Source organism: Panulirus ornatus, chromosome 19, assembly GCF_036320965.1.
Source record: "Panulirus ornatus isolate Po-2019 chromosome 19, ASM3632096v1, whole genome shotgun sequence".
Classification (NCBI taxonomy): domain Eukaryota; kingdom Metazoa; phylum Arthropoda; class Malacostraca; order Decapoda; family Palinuridae; genus Panulirus; species Panulirus ornatus.
The window spans coordinates 64,268,465-64,289,716 of NC_092242.1; the positions used below are offsets into that span (position 1 = coordinate 64,268,465).

At 50.1% G+C, this 21,252-nt stretch overlaps 1 protein-coding gene across 6 annotated transcripts in view; it reads right to left on the reverse strand.

Annotated features, from left to right (window-relative positions):
• Cht6 (Chitinase 6) overlaps positions 1–21,252 on the reverse strand; it is a 66,153-nt gene that overhangs the window by 29,358 nt on the left and 15,543 nt on the right. For all 6 annotated transcript variants that reach the window (XM_071674148.1, XM_071674144.1, XM_071674147.1 and 3 more), the window contains exons 3-4: positions 13,540–13,746; positions 13,093–13,352 (exon numbers count right to left, since the gene is read on the reverse strand). In XM_071674148.1, coding sequence (XP_071530249.1) covers positions 13,093–13,352; positions 13,540–13,746 — 467 coding nt within the window. The remainder of the gene's footprint in view (positions 1–13,092; positions 13,353–13,539; positions 13,747–21,252) is intronic.

Here is a 21,252-nt window from a genome sequence, read left to right on the forward strand (position 1 = left end):
CCCATGACCACGGCGTTCCGGCCCTTAGGGCGTGATGTTCGGGCCATCGTACCCAAGGATCGTACCGACCTGCTCAAGGGATTAGAAAAGAATCCACATTCCACCAGTCAAAGATCTATGCATGTAGCGCTGGGAGGAGCGAGGTGGCGGTGGTAGTGGTGGTAGTAATGGTAGTAGTGGTAGTAATGGTTGTGGTAGTGGCAGTGGTGGTGTTGGGGCAAACAACAACAGCTGTATTAGGTGGTGACGACACAGCGCCCCCAGCACACTCCCAGCGGCTAACGGGAAGGCCAGGCAGGCAGGCGATGAGCCACTGACAAGCACCACACACACACACACACACACACACACACACACACACACACACATCCAGCCAGCCAGAGATCCCCCACTGATACTCCTGGAAAGCAGATTCCCTCCTCCAGGGTATCCAGCCACCCTGACCACCAAGAGACGACGACGAAGAAGAAGAAGAAGAAGAAGAAGAAGAAGAGAAGGAGGAGGAGGAGGAGGAGGAGGAGGAGGAGGAGGGGGAGGAGTAAGAAGAAAATAGTTTAAGCAAACGACATAAGATAAAGAGGACGAGAGAAGCACGTTGTACACACACTGAACATCGTGTTTACCAGCAGGTAAAAGTCCTCCTAAAACACCTGGCTCTCTAACCCTACAGACCAGACCCACACACAGCACCCACGAGAGGAGGGATGTGCTGAGCACCCCAGACTCCCTCGCGCCTCACATCATCACCCACCAACTTCACACTTTTACAACTCCGTGTCGAAACTAGAACTTCCTTATTTGTTGTTGTTTTTAATCCAAAAATGATCGAAAATGGAATATTAAAAAACGAGTCGCCGATGATACAGCAACGTAGAGGATGGGAGCCAGTCACTCTAGCGACCCCAACCATGATTTGCCGCCCGTGACGGAGAACTCATTTCCTTTCCTTCATGACTGGTCGCAACACAGAGTCGCAGACCACCAGTCGCTATTAAACCCGGACTAATGAACGCTACGCTCCTCGGACGCCACATTGCCGCCGCAGCGGCGTAAAAGGTTAACCCAAGTGTGGGAAGATGGCCAGTGGCGTCGGACGAAGGAAGAGAGAGAGAGAGAGAGAGAGAGAGAGAGAGAGAGAGAGAGAGAGAGAGAGAGAGAGAGAGAGAGAGAGAGGTGAAAGTTGAGGTGATGATTACATGTTGACAAGATTTGGAGGAGGACTGAGGTCCTCTTCTTCCCCTTCCTCCTCCTCCTCCTCCTCTTCCTCCAGGCTTAGTGACCACGACCCCTCCCGTCTCTCGGAGGCGGCAGGACGACCCAGCCAGCCCATCCCTCGACCAGAACGACCCACCAGCCCACGGCTGGCGGGCAGCAGGACGACCGCCAGAGGGAGAAACCTGGCCTGGTATGCCGTCTGGGCGTAGATGGGCATCCTGGTCGTGTTGATGATGGGGAGAAAGCTAACCCGTCCGATGCGTTGGACCGCCCGAACACGACGGTACAACTTCTCAAGGATGAGGGTCCAACCCATTTGACCACAACGGTACAACCTCTCCAAGGTTGAGGGTTTAACCCATTTGACCACAACGGTACAACCTCTCAAGGATGAGGGTACAACCCCTTTGACCACGACGGTACAACCCTTGTGTGTTCGCGTGGTGTCCCGGCCTTTGACTTAACCCTTGACTCTTCAGGACAAAGGCTCAGCCATCACATCTAAGGATCGTACTAACGTGTTCGAGGACCGTACCGTCGTGCTCAAGGGCCGTACCGTCGTCCTGAAGGGGTACAACATGGCATTATGGCTAACTGACGTCAAGGGACAAACTCAAGAATCCATTCTCAACGCAGGATAAACACTTGTGAACCTTCCGCGTGAAGCAACAGTGGTGTTCACTCTGGTTCACTAACGCTGTCTCACGAACCTCTCTACACCCAGAGTCAGTGGCCGTCGCTCTGTATACACGTGAATTCCGCTACGCAACGCAAGGCAAGGCTGTTGGGGGGGAGGGGACCAGTGCCGTTACGACAGTGAAAGTCATCCCTTGGGCGATGAACGGGAGGGACTGATACAAACTGTGTCTGGTGGGCCAAGCGTCGCTCAGGAATTCAAAGCTCCGGAGCTCCGAAGTGATGGTACGAATTACGATTCGCTCTGCGCCCAGGGAAGCGGGGGAATTAGTTCACAGTGACCAAGCGATAATGACTGATAGACTGATTATCATCATTAAGTGCCTGAGAACAGAGGTACGTACGACCCTTGAGTACGACAGACCATCCTAGAGCATAACGGTACGACCCTTGAGCACTAGGGCATGACCCTTGAGCACGACGGTACGACCCTTGAGCACAACGTTATTAACCCTGGGTATGATAATGTTTTAGCCTTTAACATGAACCTTCGGGGTCATATCAAAAGCCAGACCATAATACCCAAAGGTCGTACCATCGTACTCAAGGGTCGTACCGTTGTACTGAAGGGTCGTACCGAAGTGCTCAAAGTTCGTACCATAGTGCTCAAGGGTCATACCGTCGTGCTCAAGGGTATGATTAGATCATGTTACACACAGCGTCAAAGCCTACCATGACTGCGTGAAAACAATAACATTCACACACGAAATCCTCAGATAATCTGGTAATTTCCTGACACATTCGCCGGAGATAATCAGGCTGTAACGCAGCCCCTGACACAGGAGATAATCTCTTGCTGTAACCCGTGTGTTACAGAAGAGAACACAAGTAATTACTGAGGTTTCAGTAAAGGAGATCGTAACCAGAGCAGGAGGACACGTAGGAAGATACATACATGCACCACACAGCTGGATCACAGGTTGAACATACCACGTGTCTTGTCTCAAACGTCTCATGGGTTCAAGATACAGTTCAACAGCCTCATGATAACGTTTCCCGAAAACGTTCTGGGAACGTTGCTTACAGGAATCCTACTGCCAAACTCCATATCCTGAGCAACGTATTTCAGTAGGATGGGTCACTTGTGTATTTTGTTGCGTGCACAGCAGCAGGTCCTCCTCCTCCTCCTCCTCCTGCTGCGCCAGTCGCTGGCTGGCGTCCACACACCGACTGAGGTACATTATGATCCTTCTGATGTATTGCTAAACGTGTCTGGTGCAGGCGACCGACGGATGTCAACAAGGACGCGACACCGTCTGGGGTGAAGCTGGTCAGAATGGTCGTGTACCACCTCCAGAACGACGACTTAACCTCTTGAGTCCGACGACTTAACTCCTCAAGTGGAAAAGACTTAACCCCTTGAGTGCGACGACTTAACCCCTTGAGTACGACGACTTAAACCCTTGAGACTTAAACCCTTGAATACGACGACTTAACACCTTAAGTACGACTAAACCCCTGGAGTACGACGACTTAAACCCTTATGTACGACGACTTAACCCCTTTGAGTACGACGACTTAACCCCTTTGAGTACGACGACTTAACCCCTTGAGTACGACGACTTAACCCCTCGAGTCCCACGACTTGAGGCAGTGCGTCAGGTCTCGAGCCTCACCATTACATGTGCCTGAATCGTCCATCTTGAATCTGAACAGGAAGGCCAAACATTGCAGCAGGTTCCTTGTGACATTTCACCAGTAAATGTAAAGAGAAACACTCGTGGATACACACATCTGCAGACATGTGACTGTAAATACATGCCAGATCTCCCCACCATCTGGCCAGCCACCCCCAACCAACCTCCACCCCAGGCTACCCCACCCCACTCCCAACTTTCAGAATACCAGGCCACACCCCAGCTGACGTGACAGTTTCTCGCTGCTGCCACTCTCGGCTCCAGCCAGCCAGCCAGCCAGCCAGCCAGCCATCCAGCCAACCAGCGAGCCAGCCATGCAGCTAACTAGCTATCCAGCCAGCCAGCCAGCCAGCCAGCCAGCTAGCCAGCCAGGCAGCCAACTAACCAGCCAGGAAACCATCTAGCCATCCATCTAGCCAGCAGGCAGCCAGCCAGTCAACAGTTCCACTGCAAGTTACTTTTAAACCATTTGGAAGCAGCGTGGCGGGTGACAATCAGGTTCTGATGTACTCTTGGCATTCAGAGCTCTCACTTCCTCGTTACTGCTATGTGGGTTATCAGGCTCTGATGTCCACCTGAGTGTCTTACGGAGCCTCTCAGGATCCGTGGGAGAGATACACTTGGTCAGGGATCCTGCCTTACCCTTTCCCTCGAACGGGGACCATTGTGTGTGTGTGTGTGTGTGTGTGTGTGTGTGTGTGTGTGTGTGTGTGGAGGCAGTTCCCACGAAAGGTGTATACTGCATCCCGTTGCCCATGCCAGCCACGTTGGTGGCAGGTGAAGGGAGGCAGAGCTGTGGGTGTGGGCAAAGGCCACGACACACATACGTGATGGATGGAGAGTGTGGGAGCAAGACACGTGGGGTGAGGAGGGAGAGTAAGGGAGACACACCGTTACTCGAGCCAAGGATGGGTCGTAGCCAGGGAGTGTGGCGAGGAGGGTCCAGTCGCGGTCCAGGCTGGGCTGCATCGCCTCTTGCTGCACCAGCGGAAGGAGGAACTGCTGCAGAAGGATCATCACCAACAACAGCAGCAGCAGGAGCAAGAGGAGGAACAGCAACACTAACGGGGACAGCAGCAGGAGTAGCGACAGCAGACATAGCAGCGGGACAGTAGGAGCAGCAGATCCCACTAACCTTCAGACTGGCGCACACACACACACACACACACACACACACACACACACACACACATGCCTCCACCGCTGATGCTGTGTGTCACACGGAACTGCTGTCTCCCATGGGGACCCCCTCACTATAGCTACCGTGGTCCCGACCTGTCGGGCAGCAGCGGCCGTGTGGAGGGGTTCTACTAGCGGGACCACTCCATGTGGAGGGTAACAAGGACCAGCAGGTCCTCCATCTGGTGCTCTCCAGCAGACCGAACTCCCGCCATCGTCCACTGGGGAACCCGTAACTCCGTTTCGTCCAAGAGAATTCTCTAGGCAAGGATGTTGTCTCGTCTTTACTGCCTTCACTGTGGACGATTTAGTGAGATAGTTTGTACGGATGTGGATTATGTGTCGCAGGCGTGGCATGGCGGATTCTCACACAGGCTATGTCCGTCCATCCGTCCGTCTGGCCGTCCGTTCGCTCGTCCGTCCGTCCGTCTGTCCGTCCGTTCGCCCGTCCGTCCGCCCATCTGTCCGTCTATCGTTCAGCCTCACATTCTAACCCTCAACCAAACCCTTGACCAAAGCTTGACGCGTCTGTAGTGCAAACTCAAGAGAACTGGATGGTGTGAGACCCGTAAATCTAGTTCGGATTTGGCCTAACTTATGTTATATATATAAAAAAAGGGGCAGTTTAAACCTGTCCCTCATAACTTGCCTCATAACTTGCCTCATAACCTGCCTCATAACCTGCCTCATAACCTGCCTCATAACCTGCCTCATGACTTGCCTCATAACCTGCCTCATAACTTGCCTCATAACTTGCCTCATAACTTGATGAGACTTCCATTCTTGCTCACGAACCTTTAAAGACCCAGTTGTTCCCCAGCGTCTACAGACTTGGATGGCCACAAGACCCACGACTCTACCTTGATTTCTATGCCGCAAAAGACAAAGAAATCTTCGTCCTGACGCCATCCCCCAGGTGCGTCCTGACGCCATCCCCCAGGTCCTCCTGACGCCATCCCCCAGGTCCTCTTGACGCCATCCCCCAGGTCCTCCTGACGCCATCCCCAGGTCCTCCTGACGCCATCCCCCAGGTGCGTCCTGACGCCATCCCCCAGGTCCTCCTGACGCCATCCCCCAGGTCCACCTGACGCCATCCCCCAGGTCCACCTGACGCCATGCCCCAGGTCCACCTGACGCCATCCCCCAGGTGAGTGCTCACGTGGGTGACAACAATAGACTTCGGCGGCGTGGGAGGAACAACGAGGTTCAACGAGGGTTGGGCGACTTCATAAGTTTGATGTCAGTGGAAATATCGTGATGTGACCAGCTCACGTTAAGGTGTCGGACACCCGCCAGCGCTACACGTGCACGTGCCTCAGGTGAGGGGATGCACGTGCTCATACGAGGCCCCTGAGCGCCACGTGAAGTTCACGTGGCGCTGTTAACTCTCTTACGGTAGCTTGACCTTGTATGTGTGTGTGTGTGTGTGTGTGTGTGTGTATATATATATATACCGTGACGTCATCGGGCCTCATCCGGTGTATAGTGACGTCATAGTCTCAAACTGGTGTAAGCCGTGTCGTCATTGGACTCAGATGGTGTGTATCGTGACGTCATCAGCCTCCCCTTCTTGGGTAACCCTTCCAGAAGGAGGTCGTGACCTTTCCTGACCCAGGTACGGGTCATGACGACCCCGTTCCCTTGACATCACGACCTTCTGTGTGGTCCTATGACTCGCCTCCCTTGCCTCCACGCCCTTAAGCTAAGGTCACGACCTCTCCTGACACGACCTTATATACAGGTGCGGTTCTCGTGAACTGCCCCGTGACCTACCGTGACGTCAGTGACTGCTTGTTACGCTGTAACCTATTTCTGGTGACCTTACTAAGTTGTGACCTATTTCTGGTGACCTTACTAAGTTGTGACCTATTTCTGGTGACCTTATGTGTATTGTGACCTTTTCTGGTGACTGTTAAGTTAGCTGTGACCTATTTCTAGTGAGCATAATGAGCTGTGACCTCTGTTTGGTGACCCCATGAACGTCGTGACCTAAGATTGCATGACGGCCTGCTACTGGATGGCATATGACGTCATGGCCTGCTGCTAGGGGGTCATCTCATGTGACCTCATTCTCTGTTAGGTCATGGACTAGTAGTAGCGCATGACCTCCTGTGATGTGGTGGTCTCCTGTGCTGCCATATTCTGCCGGTAGATGACCTAGTGTGACGCAATGACATTCACTAATCATCAAGGTCTGAAACTGCATGACGTCATGACCTTCCCTGATCCCGATCTGACTCTGCATGACCGTACATGACGTCATGGTCTCGTATGGTCGTAATCTAATACCGCATGACGTCATGACCTTCCCTGATCCCGATCTGACTCTGTATGACCGTACATGACGTCATGGTTTTATATGGTCGTAATCTAATACCGCATGACCCCCTCGTCTGTCACTGCATGGCGTTATGTGGTGTCGTAAGGGTATATGATGACCTCATGGCAGGTCATGATTGGGCAACTGCGACGCATCACGTGACCTCTTGGTTCCCTCCCGTCCACCGTCATGCTAATGGTCAAAATGATAGATGAAAAAGAACATATAAGTTATCCCTAAAAGCCTTTGTGAAACTATAAAAACCCACTCTTATGAAGTCAGTCTCCAACTCACACTTTTTTCCTCGTCAGCCAAGCTCATTAAAGTACAGTTAGGAGAGTTTTTTTGTTGTTGTTTTTGTTCATTTTTTATTCTCTTCAGTAACAAAAGAAGCTTCGGGAACAAACACATGTGTTTGTTTCTGTCAACATGAGCAGGGTTAGCCCTGGAGGACTGGGGGGGGGGGGGGGGGGCGCCTCCTGTGGATGATTCTTGGCCGTGGAGGAAGACGTCTTGGAGGCTTCTGGAGTCTATTTACTTGGAGGCGACTGGAAGCATCTTGGAGGCCTCTCGTACACTCCTAGGTCTCTAGGTGTGAGGGAGGCGAATCGTGACCGGAAGGGGGAGGGAGTGGAGGGGGAGTTAGTGGAGGGATCACCAGGAGGAGGAGGAGGAGGAGGAGGAGTTAAAGAAGGAGTTTTAGGAGAAGGAGTTTTAGGAGGAGGAGTAGGAGAAGGAGAAGGAGGAGTTAAAGAAAGAGTTGGATGAGGAGGAGGAGTTTTAGGAGGAGGAGTTGGAGGAGGAGAAGGAGGAGTTAAAGAAAGAGTTGGAGGAGGAGGAGGAGTTTTAGGAGGAGGAGTTGGAGGAGGAGAAGGAGGAGTTAAAGAAAGAGTTGGAGGAGGAGGAGGAGGAGTTAGAGGACGTGACTCCCACAAGACAGACCTGACCCTGGCAGTCCCTGACCTCGCCCCTTGCCGGAGGGGGAGGACCTGAAGGTCACCCAGGCTTGGGGATGACGCCGACTCCTCGCAACTTCCGTGTCGTCTTCACCTGAGACGGAGGAACGTCAATGCCACAGCCTCCGCTAATGCTGCCGCTGCTGCTGCTGCCCGGAGCTACGCCCTTCCTCTCCCCAAGCTTCCTGCAGCACGTCCGTCACGGCACCAGTCTGCATCCTGTGCAGGAGGGGATGCAAGATCGTCCACCTCCCCCACCCTCAACGCAGCTACGAGGTACAGACGACTACAACGGTGACGGACGTGGGAGGTACATGACGCAGCCAGGTAGCAGAAGACCTGATGGTCTATAATGAGGGTTTCTGCTGAAGGACAGTACATGGGTCAGCCACGGTAGCAGAAGACCTGATGGTCTGTAATGAGGGTTTCTGCTGAAGGATAGTACATGGGTCAGCCAGGTAACAGAAGACCTGATGGTCTAAAACAACGTTTTCTACTGAAGAACGGTAAAGAGGTAGGCCAGATAACAGAGGACCTGATGGTCTGTGACAAGGGTCTCTGCTGGAGGATCCTAACTTCGCGATCTATGTGCGTGATGAGAGGATAGTAAAGCTGATGGCTCCCTGTTGTTCTAAATCAGAAAAATTCAGAGTCGATTTCTAACACTCTACAACAATATTTGTTACACCCAAATTTCGTTTGATGAATCTATGTATTCATTCACTAACTTCAATTGTATCAATCTCTCTCTCTCTCTCTCTCTCTCTCTCTCATCACCGACACCTCTTTGAGGGACAGGAACCCGTACCGTCTTGCAGGACTCACGAATATCATAAAAATCTGCTCGAAATTTATCCACAATCTCCCGTGCACCTCAGCCTGGGTCCTATCCAGCCATCTAGATAGACTGATAAACGATAGGATAGATAAGGGAATAGACAGGTCGATACGTAATGAAAGACGCACAGAGAAACCAACAGATAAAACTGGAAGTGATGCGCATACAGACACTGCAGGTGTGGAGGAGGTTGCACCTGACGGAGGGTCTTGGGTTAAAGAAGAGTCAGTGGTGAGTCGGCCTTGGGATCTGAAGGTGAACTGGTGCCAGAAGAAGTGTTGGAACTCCGTGTTCACAGGTACCTTCCCAACCCTCCCACACACACACATAATCACGACCGAAAACACACACACACACGCACGGGTGAAGCAGAACCTCCCCCATCATACTGGGAAAGTAATCAATTACAAATATGTAATTACATACGGTGATTTTTGCCTCACGATCCTATCTCAATCTATCTAGAGAAGGAATGAAAGATATCATAACTGTTCTCCAGCAGATGACCTCGTCCTAGACCACCAGGTCTTGCGTTATCTGTCCTTCCCATGTACTCTCCTCCAGCAGATAACCTCGACCTAGACCACCAGGTCTTGCGTGCGTTATCTGTCCTTCCCATGTACTCTCCTCCAGCAGATAACCTCGACCTAGACCACCAGGTCTTGCGTTATCTGGTTCTCTCATGTATTCCCACGTACACCTATCGCTTGGCAGCCCTCCGGAACACGTTCATCAACGTCTTAAATTTTTTCTCTCAAGTCTTTCAACTCCACGAACTCCACCTCACTCGACGCATCGTATCTGCCACCTGCAGCTGTGGCCGTACTGTAGCGTCGCCGTTGTGGCCGTACTGCAGCGTCGCCGTTGTGGCCGTACTGTAGCGTCGCCGTTGTGGCCATATTGTAGCGTCGCCGTTGTCGCCGTATTGTAGCGTCGCTATTGTAGCCGTACTGTAGCGTCGCCGTTGTGGCCGTACTGTAGCGTCGCCGTTGTGGCCATACTGTTGCCTCGCCGTTGTTGCCACATGTGGCAAGGCCGAATGTATAAACTGTTGGTGTGCAGGAAAGCCTGACTCTCATGATCTTTGTAAGTCTTGTGAGGAACTTGGTTGGTAACTCCTTCAGTACGAGGGTTCGACCCTTCAGCACGACGGTACGACCCTTCAGCACGACGGTACGACCCGAGCACGATGGTGCGACCCTTGCGCACGACGGTACGACCCTTGAGCACGACGATGCGACCCTTGAGCACGATGGTGCGACCCTTGAGCACGATGGTGTGACCCTTGGGTAAGCGAGCGTGGCCTCTGATCCGATCCTTATAGGTCAAGTCAAAGAGCCTGACAATCTTACCTAAATGTAGTACCGTCGTGCTCGATCGAGGGGTCGTACCGTCGTGCTAAACGACCGAATCAGCCACAGGAAGAGATCCCTCTTAACCTAAACCTTCACGAACCAATCCCATTTACCCATCCAGCACCCCGGCTCTCCATCTTAACCTGCACCTCCTTCCCTCCCTCCTACAAACCCTTCCTTTTACCCCTCAAAGACTCACGACGGAAGCCAGCGGCTCAAGGGACCTCCAAAAACACAACAGTGTGCAAGGGAAACGAAATTTCTTTCGCGGTCTCTAACACGCACGTACGTGGCTCAGAGCAGCGGGACACTTTCCCTTCTGGCTGACCTTTTGTGTTGTGATTTCTATAACGCCGGTTATTGACACAGTTATTGCAACATGGCACCCGTTTCCTGCACAGTCGTAGACGGTTCAAATTACGTCTCACTGGATAAAATTCTGATCTCTAATAATGTTCAGTGACGACCTATGAATCAGGGGTAAGAAAAAAAAAAAAGATCCAGTTGACATTTGCCACGAAAACTTCCTACAATAATAAAAAATAATACACCAAAATGTCAGTTATATAAATAAATGCTTCGATGACATAAAGATCGAAGTCAGCAATTACATATATCCTGTATATACAGATTTTTTTGTGTATCTTTTTTTTTCTTTTCAGGGAACAATGGCTATTTTTCAGGAGCGAAGTCATTAAAAAAAACCCTGATCGTTAGTTCTGTTCGTGGCTCCGATGACCTGGTAAGAATCTCGCCCCAGCGAACGGAAAGGAAAATGATCTCATGAGTTGAGACGGGGGGAACCCCCGGGGGACGAACACAGATCGTCCCGGTCGAAAGAATTAATCCAGTTGAAGGTGATGGGGACGAGGAAGCCGGACGACATGGCCATCAAGGACGAAATGAATATCGTCCAGATTTTATGGAGGTGGCGGTGGTGGTGGTGGTGGTGGGCGTAGTGGACGAGAGAGCCACACAAACAGCGACGGAGGCTCACCTTGTGGGACAGATGCCCGAGGACGGGACGACCTGAAAGGTGAGACAGGAGAGGAAATGACGGGGATACCTGGGTCATCTCCGGCATGGTGGTCGTCTGGTCCTGGCCATCTGTACCTGCCCGTACAGTGATGGAGGGGAGGTTCTCCTGCCCGTACAATGAGGGAGAGGAGGCTTTCCTGCCCGCACAGTGAGGGAGGGGAGGCTTTCCTGCCCGCACAGTGAGGGAGAGGAGGTTCTCCTACCCGTACACTGAGGGAGGGGAGATTCCCCTGCCCGTACAGTGAGGGAGGGGAGATTCTCCTGCCCGTACAGTGAGGGAGGGGAGGGTGTTCTGCCCGTACATACGGAGGGGGAAGGACTGCCTTCATCCTGACCCTTAAAGCTCAGGATGAAGGCCAGGCTAAACATACCTAATGGTCTAACCGTCGGCGCTCAAGGGGTTAAGGGAAACAGATGTATGAGAGAGAGAGAGAGAGAGAGAGAGAGAGAGAGAGAGAGAGAGAGAGAGAGAGAGAGAGGTAATCGTAGCAGCTCCAGAGAAGGGACGAGGCGAGTGGTCTTACAATAATAGAAATGTCAGTAAGAGCCACTCTCCCTCCCCAGCATTCTCCTACCTCTCACCCAGGCAGGTCTCTCTCTCTCTCTCTCTCTCTCTCTCTCTCTCTCTCTCTCTCTCTCTCTCTCTCTCTCTCTCTCTCTCTCTCTCTCTGTGTGTGTGTGTGCTCTGCTCTGAGTGGACCCTTGTGTGCGTGTGTCTCAGTTGACCCACAGTGGGTTTAGGCGGGCAAATGTGTATCTAAGTGAACCACTCTGTATTTAAGTGTACCACTGTGTATGTAAATGGACCACTGTGTATCTAAGTGGACCACTTTGTATCTAAGTGTACCACTGTGGATCTAAGTGGACCACTGTGTACCAACGTGTGTGTACCAAACCAAAAAGCACGTCTTTTGTGTACCTCCTTGATCATGTACGTGTCTCAATGTACGTACATTGGCATATATGTCAGTAATGTATGTTTGTAAATACGTCAGTCATGTGTACCTGTTCATGGTCGCTGGAGGACCACCCTGGCGGACCCTGAGGGGGCATCACTGGGCCCATTGTAGTGCTTCAACCTTGTAATCTTCACCAGATGGCGTGCTAAGTCGCCTTCGGCCATTCCCAACTGCTTATGATGAGTTTGTGACACAGTCGTTCCCTGTATTTTAACGTAATATCGGTTCTTTACGTGTATTATTCGATATACGTATACTTTGGACACATATATTACGTTGGTGAATGAATGCAAGACTCCGAGTCTGGGAATAAAAATATCCCGAAGCTGTATTGTGTTATATCCCAGGAGCAGACAATGAGGATTTTAATCTTCTCTTTGCATGTCCCCAGTCATCACTGTGAGTGTTCCCAGGGATGTCCCCAACCCGTGTCCCCCCCACACACACACCCCCACCCCAGGCCAAGTGGGTGTGTCTCCTACCGTCATTCCTTCAGGGTCAACCTCACTGCCTTTGTGAGTCTCTCTTTGTCACTACATGGAGGACTGTATTCGTCTTATAACGAGAGCGGGGGAACGGTGGGGTCGCCCAGGACACTCTGGTAAGATAATGTTTCCGTCATGGGAAGAAAAAATAATAATCCCCTGCAACGTAATCCGCCTCAGGTGTTTCTGCTCTCGATATTGTCAGTAAACACTGGGACTCTCGAGACAGACTCGAGGCCCAGGGTTCGACAGCAGCCCACAGGCACCATCCCCCAAGCTCTTCTGCTCATCTAACCTCACACTCCTTTTGGGCTCTAACACAACAAAGCGACTTCTAACAACCATTTGCAGAGATGTCGCCCACTTCTGGTGGGTCTTTTGATACGGTGGTTTATAAAAGACTTGTGTACTTACCCTCACGAGGGTGGCGTAGTTCTCCCTGTCTTCCGGGGCGGAGCCATCGCGGGAGGCGGGGTATTCCCAGTCCAGGTCGAGACCATCGAAGTTGTAGCGTCGGAGGTGCTTGATGGCCGAGATGATGAAGGTCTTGCGATACTCGGGCAGGGAGACCAGCTCGCTGAAGCGGCCCGACCCCTCGTTCCAGCCACCGATGGCCAGCAGGGTCTTCAGTCCCTTGTTATACTGCTTCAGACCGTTGAACTTGGCGTATCCGCCTGTAATCGCCGACGTACAGGAGGAGGTGGGTGGGGAATTAAAACATGGTTATCAATACACCTCGGGACATATTGGTCTAACATTCTCTCTAGCAAACATATTCACTGACGCGATGTCTTAAGAAATTAGAAATGTACTCATAGACCATCAACTGGGGACAGTCGAGCTCAGGACTTCGAACCTTACCTTGCTCAATATCCTGGTAAGAGTCGAAGGGTTTGATCTCGAACTCGTCGGTGAGGCCGCCGAAGGCGTAGACGAGATGGGTGCAGAGGTACGGGTTGATATTCTGCGGTGTGTACTTTGCCAGACCTTTCCGGTAGACGGACCAGTTGGTGTAGTAACACACCACTTTGTTGGCCGCGTCTACCGCTTGTCGCTTCTCTATCTCATCTGTTGGGGGTGAAAAAGGCTCTATTATTTCCCGTTTTCCCACTATACTGTCGTGGCAGTGAGACACATCAGTCCTGCGCACTGTATGCTGACCTTACTATCGTGACGCTAGGCCTCATGAAGGGGCAAACATCACAAAGTGCATATTAACGACGTCAATCATTGCACAGGAGACACGTACGTGGAAGTGTTACATAACATATAACGTTGGCCAGATGGATAGATAAGAGATGGGAGATAGTCACAGGAGGAGTCACGGGCCAAGGGGGGGTGTTTCCGAAGTGACTAGCCTTCAAGGAAAGGGACCATGAAAGACGCCTGAATGTGTGTGTGTGTGTGTGTGTGTGTGTGTGTGTGTGTGTGTGTGTATAGTGTGGCATACATAACATGATTAGGACTGGTACTCCTCCTGTAGAGAGTAAAATTCACTCGATACAAACTACTGCTATGTTGCTACATTAATACCAGTTTGTTTATGAACGGAGGAAAACGTAAAAAAAACAAAAAGAAAACTGAAAATTGGTTTGTAATGTCTTGACGTAAATGCCCATCCTCTTAGATTACAGCTATTCAAGACCCAAGACTTTATATGATGATAATGCCAAGGACCGGGCCATGGGCCAGAGGAAATTACTCAGCAGGACGAATGTGGCCCGAGGGCGGCGGGTCTGGCCATCCCTTGATCTACACTGTACTGTCGAGTTACACAGGAATGACGTCATCTTCCCCGCACCACGAGAGAGATCCAACTGCATCACGTACAACGATTTAATCACGTATAACGAATTCGACCACTCATGAAAAACTACGTCACGCGCAACGAGTTACACTCACGCACAACGAACAGCCTCACGTATAACGAACAGGTTGATACATAACGAACAGCCTCACATATAACGAACAGCCTCACACATAACGAACACCCTCACACACAACGAACAGTCTCACACATAACGAACAGTCTCACACATAACGAACAGTCTCACACATAACGAACAGCCTCACACATAACGAACACCCTCACACATAACGAACAGTCTCACACATAACGAACAGCCTCACACATAACGAACACCCTCACACATAACGAACACCCTCACACATAACGAACAGCCTCACACATAACGAACACCCTCACACATTACGAACACCCTCACACATAACGAACACCCTCACACATAACGAACACCCTCACACATAACGAACAGCCTCACACATAACGAACAGTCTCACACATAACGAACAGCCTCACACATAACGAACACCCTCACACATAACGAACACCCTCACACATAACGAACACCCTCACACATAACGAACACTCATTACAGATATGCATGCATGACGCCTTATTATCACCTATGACACTACGGTTTGTCAAGGTGGTATTTCTATATTTATACCATAATGACGACATGTTGCTTTGGCCATTAGATCATGCAGGTCAAGGGTCAAGGGCCACGAGAAACTGCCATTTGATAAGAGAATTGATTTCCGAGATTACCATTTGCGTGACGTAAGGCCTAATCTACCACCAAGGCTAATATAGGCCGACCACCACCACCATAATTACCACCATCACCACCACAATTACCACCACCACCACCACAATTACCACCACCTCCACATTAAGGCATCCGGGCCAGCCACGAGGCGCCCTCTGGCTGATCATGAGTTAAGAGATTCACTGCCATGGGCGCGGCGGCGGAGCGGCCCAAGTCTGCCTGGGTGGGTAGCTGAGGAGGTGGGTTTGAGTGGGCTAGTGGGTGGGTAGGGTAGGGTAGGTTGGGTGCGTGCGCGACCTCTCACCCGCTAGGCTGGACGCCCGCCCGTTGGCCGGCCCACAACGGACGGGGTACCGCTACAAGGTCATGTGGGAGAGAGAGAGAGAGAGAGAGAGAGAGAGAGAGAGAGAGAGAGAGAGAGACGGGGTGGAGGGTGGGAGAACAACAAGAACGCCGAGAGCAAAGTCTCTGGCAATAAGAATGATAATAAAAAAATATTCTATTGTACGACGATCGGAGGTGGATATGACTAACATGGGAACCAGATGAACACGAGGGAGGCGGACGCAAAGGGGTGAAGGTCTGTGACGAAACAAGGGAAAGTGGATGATGCAGGGAGGACGAGGAGGAGGAGGAGGAGGAGGAGGAGCACCACCACGAGCAGGACGATATGCAGGTTAAGTACCCCACACTTCATGGTTTGACTGGGCTGGATCATACGCGACAAACCTTCCTCGCTAACCAAGCCATGAATTAATCATACCCACGCCTTCAACACTCTCACCCCCCCCCCCCCCCCCACAACACGGCTTCAGACCCTGTACTCCGCTACTACACGGCACACGGACCTTATACAACACATCCTGGTTGGCTTCAGCCATCCACGACCTCGCTCCCGCTCAGTATAAGCGGCAATACATATTAGGAAAGAATATGCCACTGCCCCATAAGGCATACACACCACTTGCCTGAGTTAACTCCCCCTACACATCCCCAATCCGAAACTACGTCCCTTAGACATGTAAGAGTTATATTTTCTCGCCTGTGCTCTGGACATCAACCCAAATTCTCCAACTTCGCAGACACCGATTCGTCGTAATACAAGACCCGTCACACCCCCCAGTGAGATGCAACTTCCATATTTAAGACACTGATGACTGAGTACCAATCGTCCAGCCTTCACACCCCCGCCTCACTCAGATACACTCATGATTGCTGAGAGAGACACGACTGGAAACTGAGGTAATGAAAATAAGCGTTTTACACATAACATGATCTCTGACCGGCAAGACTTTGGGAGAGATTGTTGGTGTGACTAACCACACGAATCGTGTCCGCTGCTCACGTGAGCAGTGCAAACAACACGACCTGTTCCTTAGAGGACTTTTAAACCACGACACAGATCTATTCATATACGAGGTGATAAGAAAAACTATTTAATGTTGAGGTGAAAGACCTTTTTTTTTTCCTCTTATCACCTTAAATTTACGTGGGCACTAATGTAAGATAAGACTTAAGGGACCGAAGCTCTTAAATTCTCTTCTCGGTGGAAAGGAGAGTGTGTGTAGTGGGTGGAGGGAGGGGTTCCTTTCGTAATCTTTATTCAGCTTACGAGTGCAAGGCCGTCATGTGCCATGGGAGAAAGCAACAGGATATTTCGTCCAGTTCTGGTCGAACTTAGAAACCTCCTCGGATTTTGGACTTCTAGATCTAATTTCTGGTTGTTCTTCTGACTCTATCTGGTCGATGGAGGGCCGGAGGAGAAGCGTACCAGCGTGGAATCCAAAAAGATCGAGTCCATCATGTGCATAGCTCGCCTTACTGTGTTGGGAAGCGGTAACGTGTGTACATAAGGCAACGGGTCTCATGCAATGACTTTCTCTACTCCCTCTTCTTTATCAAGGGAGATGAGATGTGGTTTCTCCCCATATCGCCCCAAGCAACTTCTCCTCCGTCTCAAACCACCACCTATGCAAACTCCCCTGAGACGAGTCCTCCTAAAATCAGGTTCAGTAGATACCTAAAGCAAGTAACCTAATCTTAATCCGACCTAACCTAAATGCAGGTGTTCTAATCTAACCTACCCAACTCAGCTTAAACTCAACCTACAATATCTTAGTATAACCTAACCTCAACTACCTAACTTCAAGCAAACCCAGCGTAGCATAACCACCCTAATCCAGCAAGATAACTTACCTTAACGTAACCTAAATTAATCTAACCTCACTAAGACATAACCCAAGATAACCTGAACTTATTCACACCCAAACCTTCCAACCTAAACCTAACCTAACCTAACCTAACCTAACCTAGTCTAACCTAAGCTAACGTAACCTAGTCTAACCTAACCTAACCTAACCTGACCTACCCTAAACTAACCCTAAGCATAACCTCAACTTAACCTAACCTAACCTAACCTAACCTTCAAAGAGTTTTGGCCTCTCTAGACGTGCCTTGGGGACCTCCACAATTCGCTCATTGTGGAGGTCTTAAGCCTCCAACTACGTTTTCTGGACCATGTTGCACTCTACAGTTTACCATCAGTCCAACACGTTATAGAAATAGATGTTTTTAGGTTTTCTATCTTAAAGCTGTCTTTTGTCCCAGTAGAGGAGATGACAAATAGGATAGACTGCGCAGCAACCAGTCGAGCCAACCTGTTCACTGCGCACTCTCCAGGAACTGCGCATTTCGAAGTCTCTACTAACTCCTCCCCCCCCCCCCCTCTCTCTCTCTCTCTCTCTCTCTCTCTCTCTCTCTCTCTCTCTCTCTCTCTCTCTCTCTCTCTCTCTCAAAAAGATAATTCATTTTGTGATATACGACAAATGCCAAGCTTTACCGACTGTGTCTTGGGGAAACAAAGTGTACGTTGTAAATAAAAACGTAAATGTGTCGATAGATGGGTGAATAGATAGAAAAACAGACAGATAGATTGTTCCATGGACAAATATGGAATTTACAGAAAATTGTACATATTTAATGCAGCCAGACACATGTAAAAGTATAGATAGATATATCTAATTAAAAGATAGAGACATATAGCACTAAATAAGCCTCGCTATCAAATTTGTGGATAAGACAAAAATATAGACGAATGGTCAGACTGACGGAGAATAAAGAGAGATAAATAGGAGAGAGAGAGAGAGAGAGAGAGAGAGAGAGAGAGAGAGAGAGAGAGAGAGAGAGAGAGAGAGAGAGAGAGAGAGAGAGAGAGAGAGAGAGAGAATATGATCCCATTCAACTACACCAAAGCCATTAACACCCTAACCACATTCCCGGCTCCACATCCGCCCTTGAACCAAAGCTAAGGCCCCGAGACCCGCTCCGTTACGTAAACACACACACACACACACACACACACACACACACAGAGCCAAGATTCCCAGCACATCAAATATCTATCGTGTTAAAACCCGTTGATAACATGGCCCCTGTGGCAGCAGGAGGAATTGGTCATTATCCGAAACGACCTTCTCACGGCTACAGTTCCCTTGTTAAAGAGGGCGGGACCCGCGTTCGTTGCGAAGGAGCAAAGCCCCGGATGCTTCTACGCACATAGGAGCAAGTGTGTTGGGTAATGAGGATTCGGTACGTTGGGCAAATTGGGGTACATAGCTAGTAGCCAGGGACGGAAGGCGGCTCCCTCCGGCTGCCCCAGTTGCCCAAGGACGCCAGGATACCAGGGGCGTGGTCCTCTACCCCGACCTTGAACAGGACCCAGTCAGTAGGGAGCGGCTCCTGCCCGGGGCTGCCCCCGCTTACCTGCGGTGCAGTCCGGCCCAGACGGCTGAAGTGGGGTTCCTCCCCTCCCATAGACACGGTCGCTGGAATGTGAGGTAGCAAGGACGCTCGGACGGCGAGACTCACATGTGCAGGAACACGTACAGACTCGACCTATATATATATCACACACACACACACACACACACACACACACACACACACACACACACACACATATCTACAAGGGTTCCAGTGTGTTTGATCATGTTCGACGTAAGATCCGTGACGCTCAGGAAAAATATTTGGATATTGGGTTCATTGTATTGATGATGTATATATATTCAGTCCACCATCAACCTTCTGCTTCCTGGCGGACGGCAAATATCTTTGCACGAGACGCCCCACTCGACCAACAACACCTGTGTTCCTCCTCCTTCGTCAGTTGTATCTGAAGGGTCCAGTGTTGTGAACTTTGTCTCACATTTACATGTACGAACTGTTGCCCAGACGATGATATTTTGCCTCTAGGAGTTCAGGCTTCTTGAACTGGAAGAGGTTGAGGTCTTTCGTATAAGTTATGGGATCTAGGGGAGAATAACTAGATTATGTAAGGTAATCATCTCTACAGATGTACCATCATAGACTTTAATCCCTCACGAGAGACTTACCAAACCAGAACACAGTGTTCCATGCGACAACAACTGTTGTATAACAATTATAACCTCAATTATAAGAGTACCAGTGAAGGCTCCCCTTTTTTTTTTTTGGCCAGCTAGACTCCCCAGTTCACTGTCAAGATCCTCCCATCTGATATAGATGGAGGGACCGGGCGAGGTGGGGTCGCTCTTACCCATGCAGCTGGTAGCGAGGTGGACGTGGGAGCCCTGCAGCAGCAGCGAGTGTCAAGGTTGGTCGGTCCTGAACATTCACCAGTGTGGTCGAGGCGGACGATGTATGGCGTCGTGTGCAACCCCTCAAGGTTACTAAGGCTGGAGGTGTGTGTGTGTGTGTGTGTGTGTTGCCAAGGACCGGGGCGGTGTATGGCCCATCTTTGTTGGGGAAGGTTTTGATTGACCTGGTACCGTCTTGTGATTTACATAGATGAATATCTACACATATACATACACATACAAACACTCAGACGCATGTAGAAAATACGAAGAAAATGATAAATTCCAATATGTATGAAGGCAATCACAGACAGTTATACATAAAGACACACAAAGCGAAAATTACGTAGCATTAAGTTTAAATGGCCGTAATTCAAGTAAAGTTCCACTGGAAATGAGATTAAGAGAGAAACTAGTAAAAAAAAAAAAATTGACATTCAAGTAACACTGATAATCTATCTCAGTGTTTGCTACGTCGTGAATGTCTTAACCTGACCACAGAGTACGGGTTTGCTATAAGCTGGTCGCTAGGCAAAAAAAAAAAAAGTAGAATTTACAAACTTGAATCGAGGGGCATTATATAATCCTATATGTTCTTTGTAAACAAACTGTGGGTTATAGTGGATCACCCAACCAAGATCCACCAATCTGGGGAAGGTTAATAGATGATTACGTAAGGTTATACGAACTAACATGTCCTGATATTCATCTGTGATCAATTATATGAGAAAAAGAAAATATTAACCAACTCATGAGTTGTGAGAAATGACCTTCGCGCAACACAGAAGAAACTAAAACTCTAATGAAAGACTCGAACTGTCTCGGTAAACAGAAGAAACACACGGAAGAGACTCAAAAGATCTTCAGCATCTTTGGTGCACACAAAACCTGAACAAAGATCTTCTCCATTTCTGGTCCACACTGAGGACCAGACCGGAGGCCAGGTCGGGGCGTCGCCAGGACGAACCTAGCAACAGAGCCGGGTCGGAGGGTAGGGGCTCACACAAACACCCAGACCTCTGTTGGCCTGTTGACCAGCTGATGGTCTTCTAACACACCCCCCATCATCTTTTGTGATCTGTCTGCCCTTAATGATGGTCTTTCAAGACCCTCCGACACCCCCATAAGCTCTTTCTCGCCTGTTTTCAAAAGGAATGTTGTCTCAAAGACCCCCCGTACCAACCATCTATCGCCCAGCTTAGATAGTCTCGAAGACCACCCCACACCATCACCTGGTCGACCCTGATGATGCTTTTCGTACACTCGACCTTGATGCCCGACCTTGAGAGCGACGTTATTGCCTCTTACCTCGTTTTTTTGCTCGTAGTTTTTTGTTGTGTTTTGTTGGCGCGTCTGTGGGCAGCTGAGTGGCAAATGTTTTGGGTCAC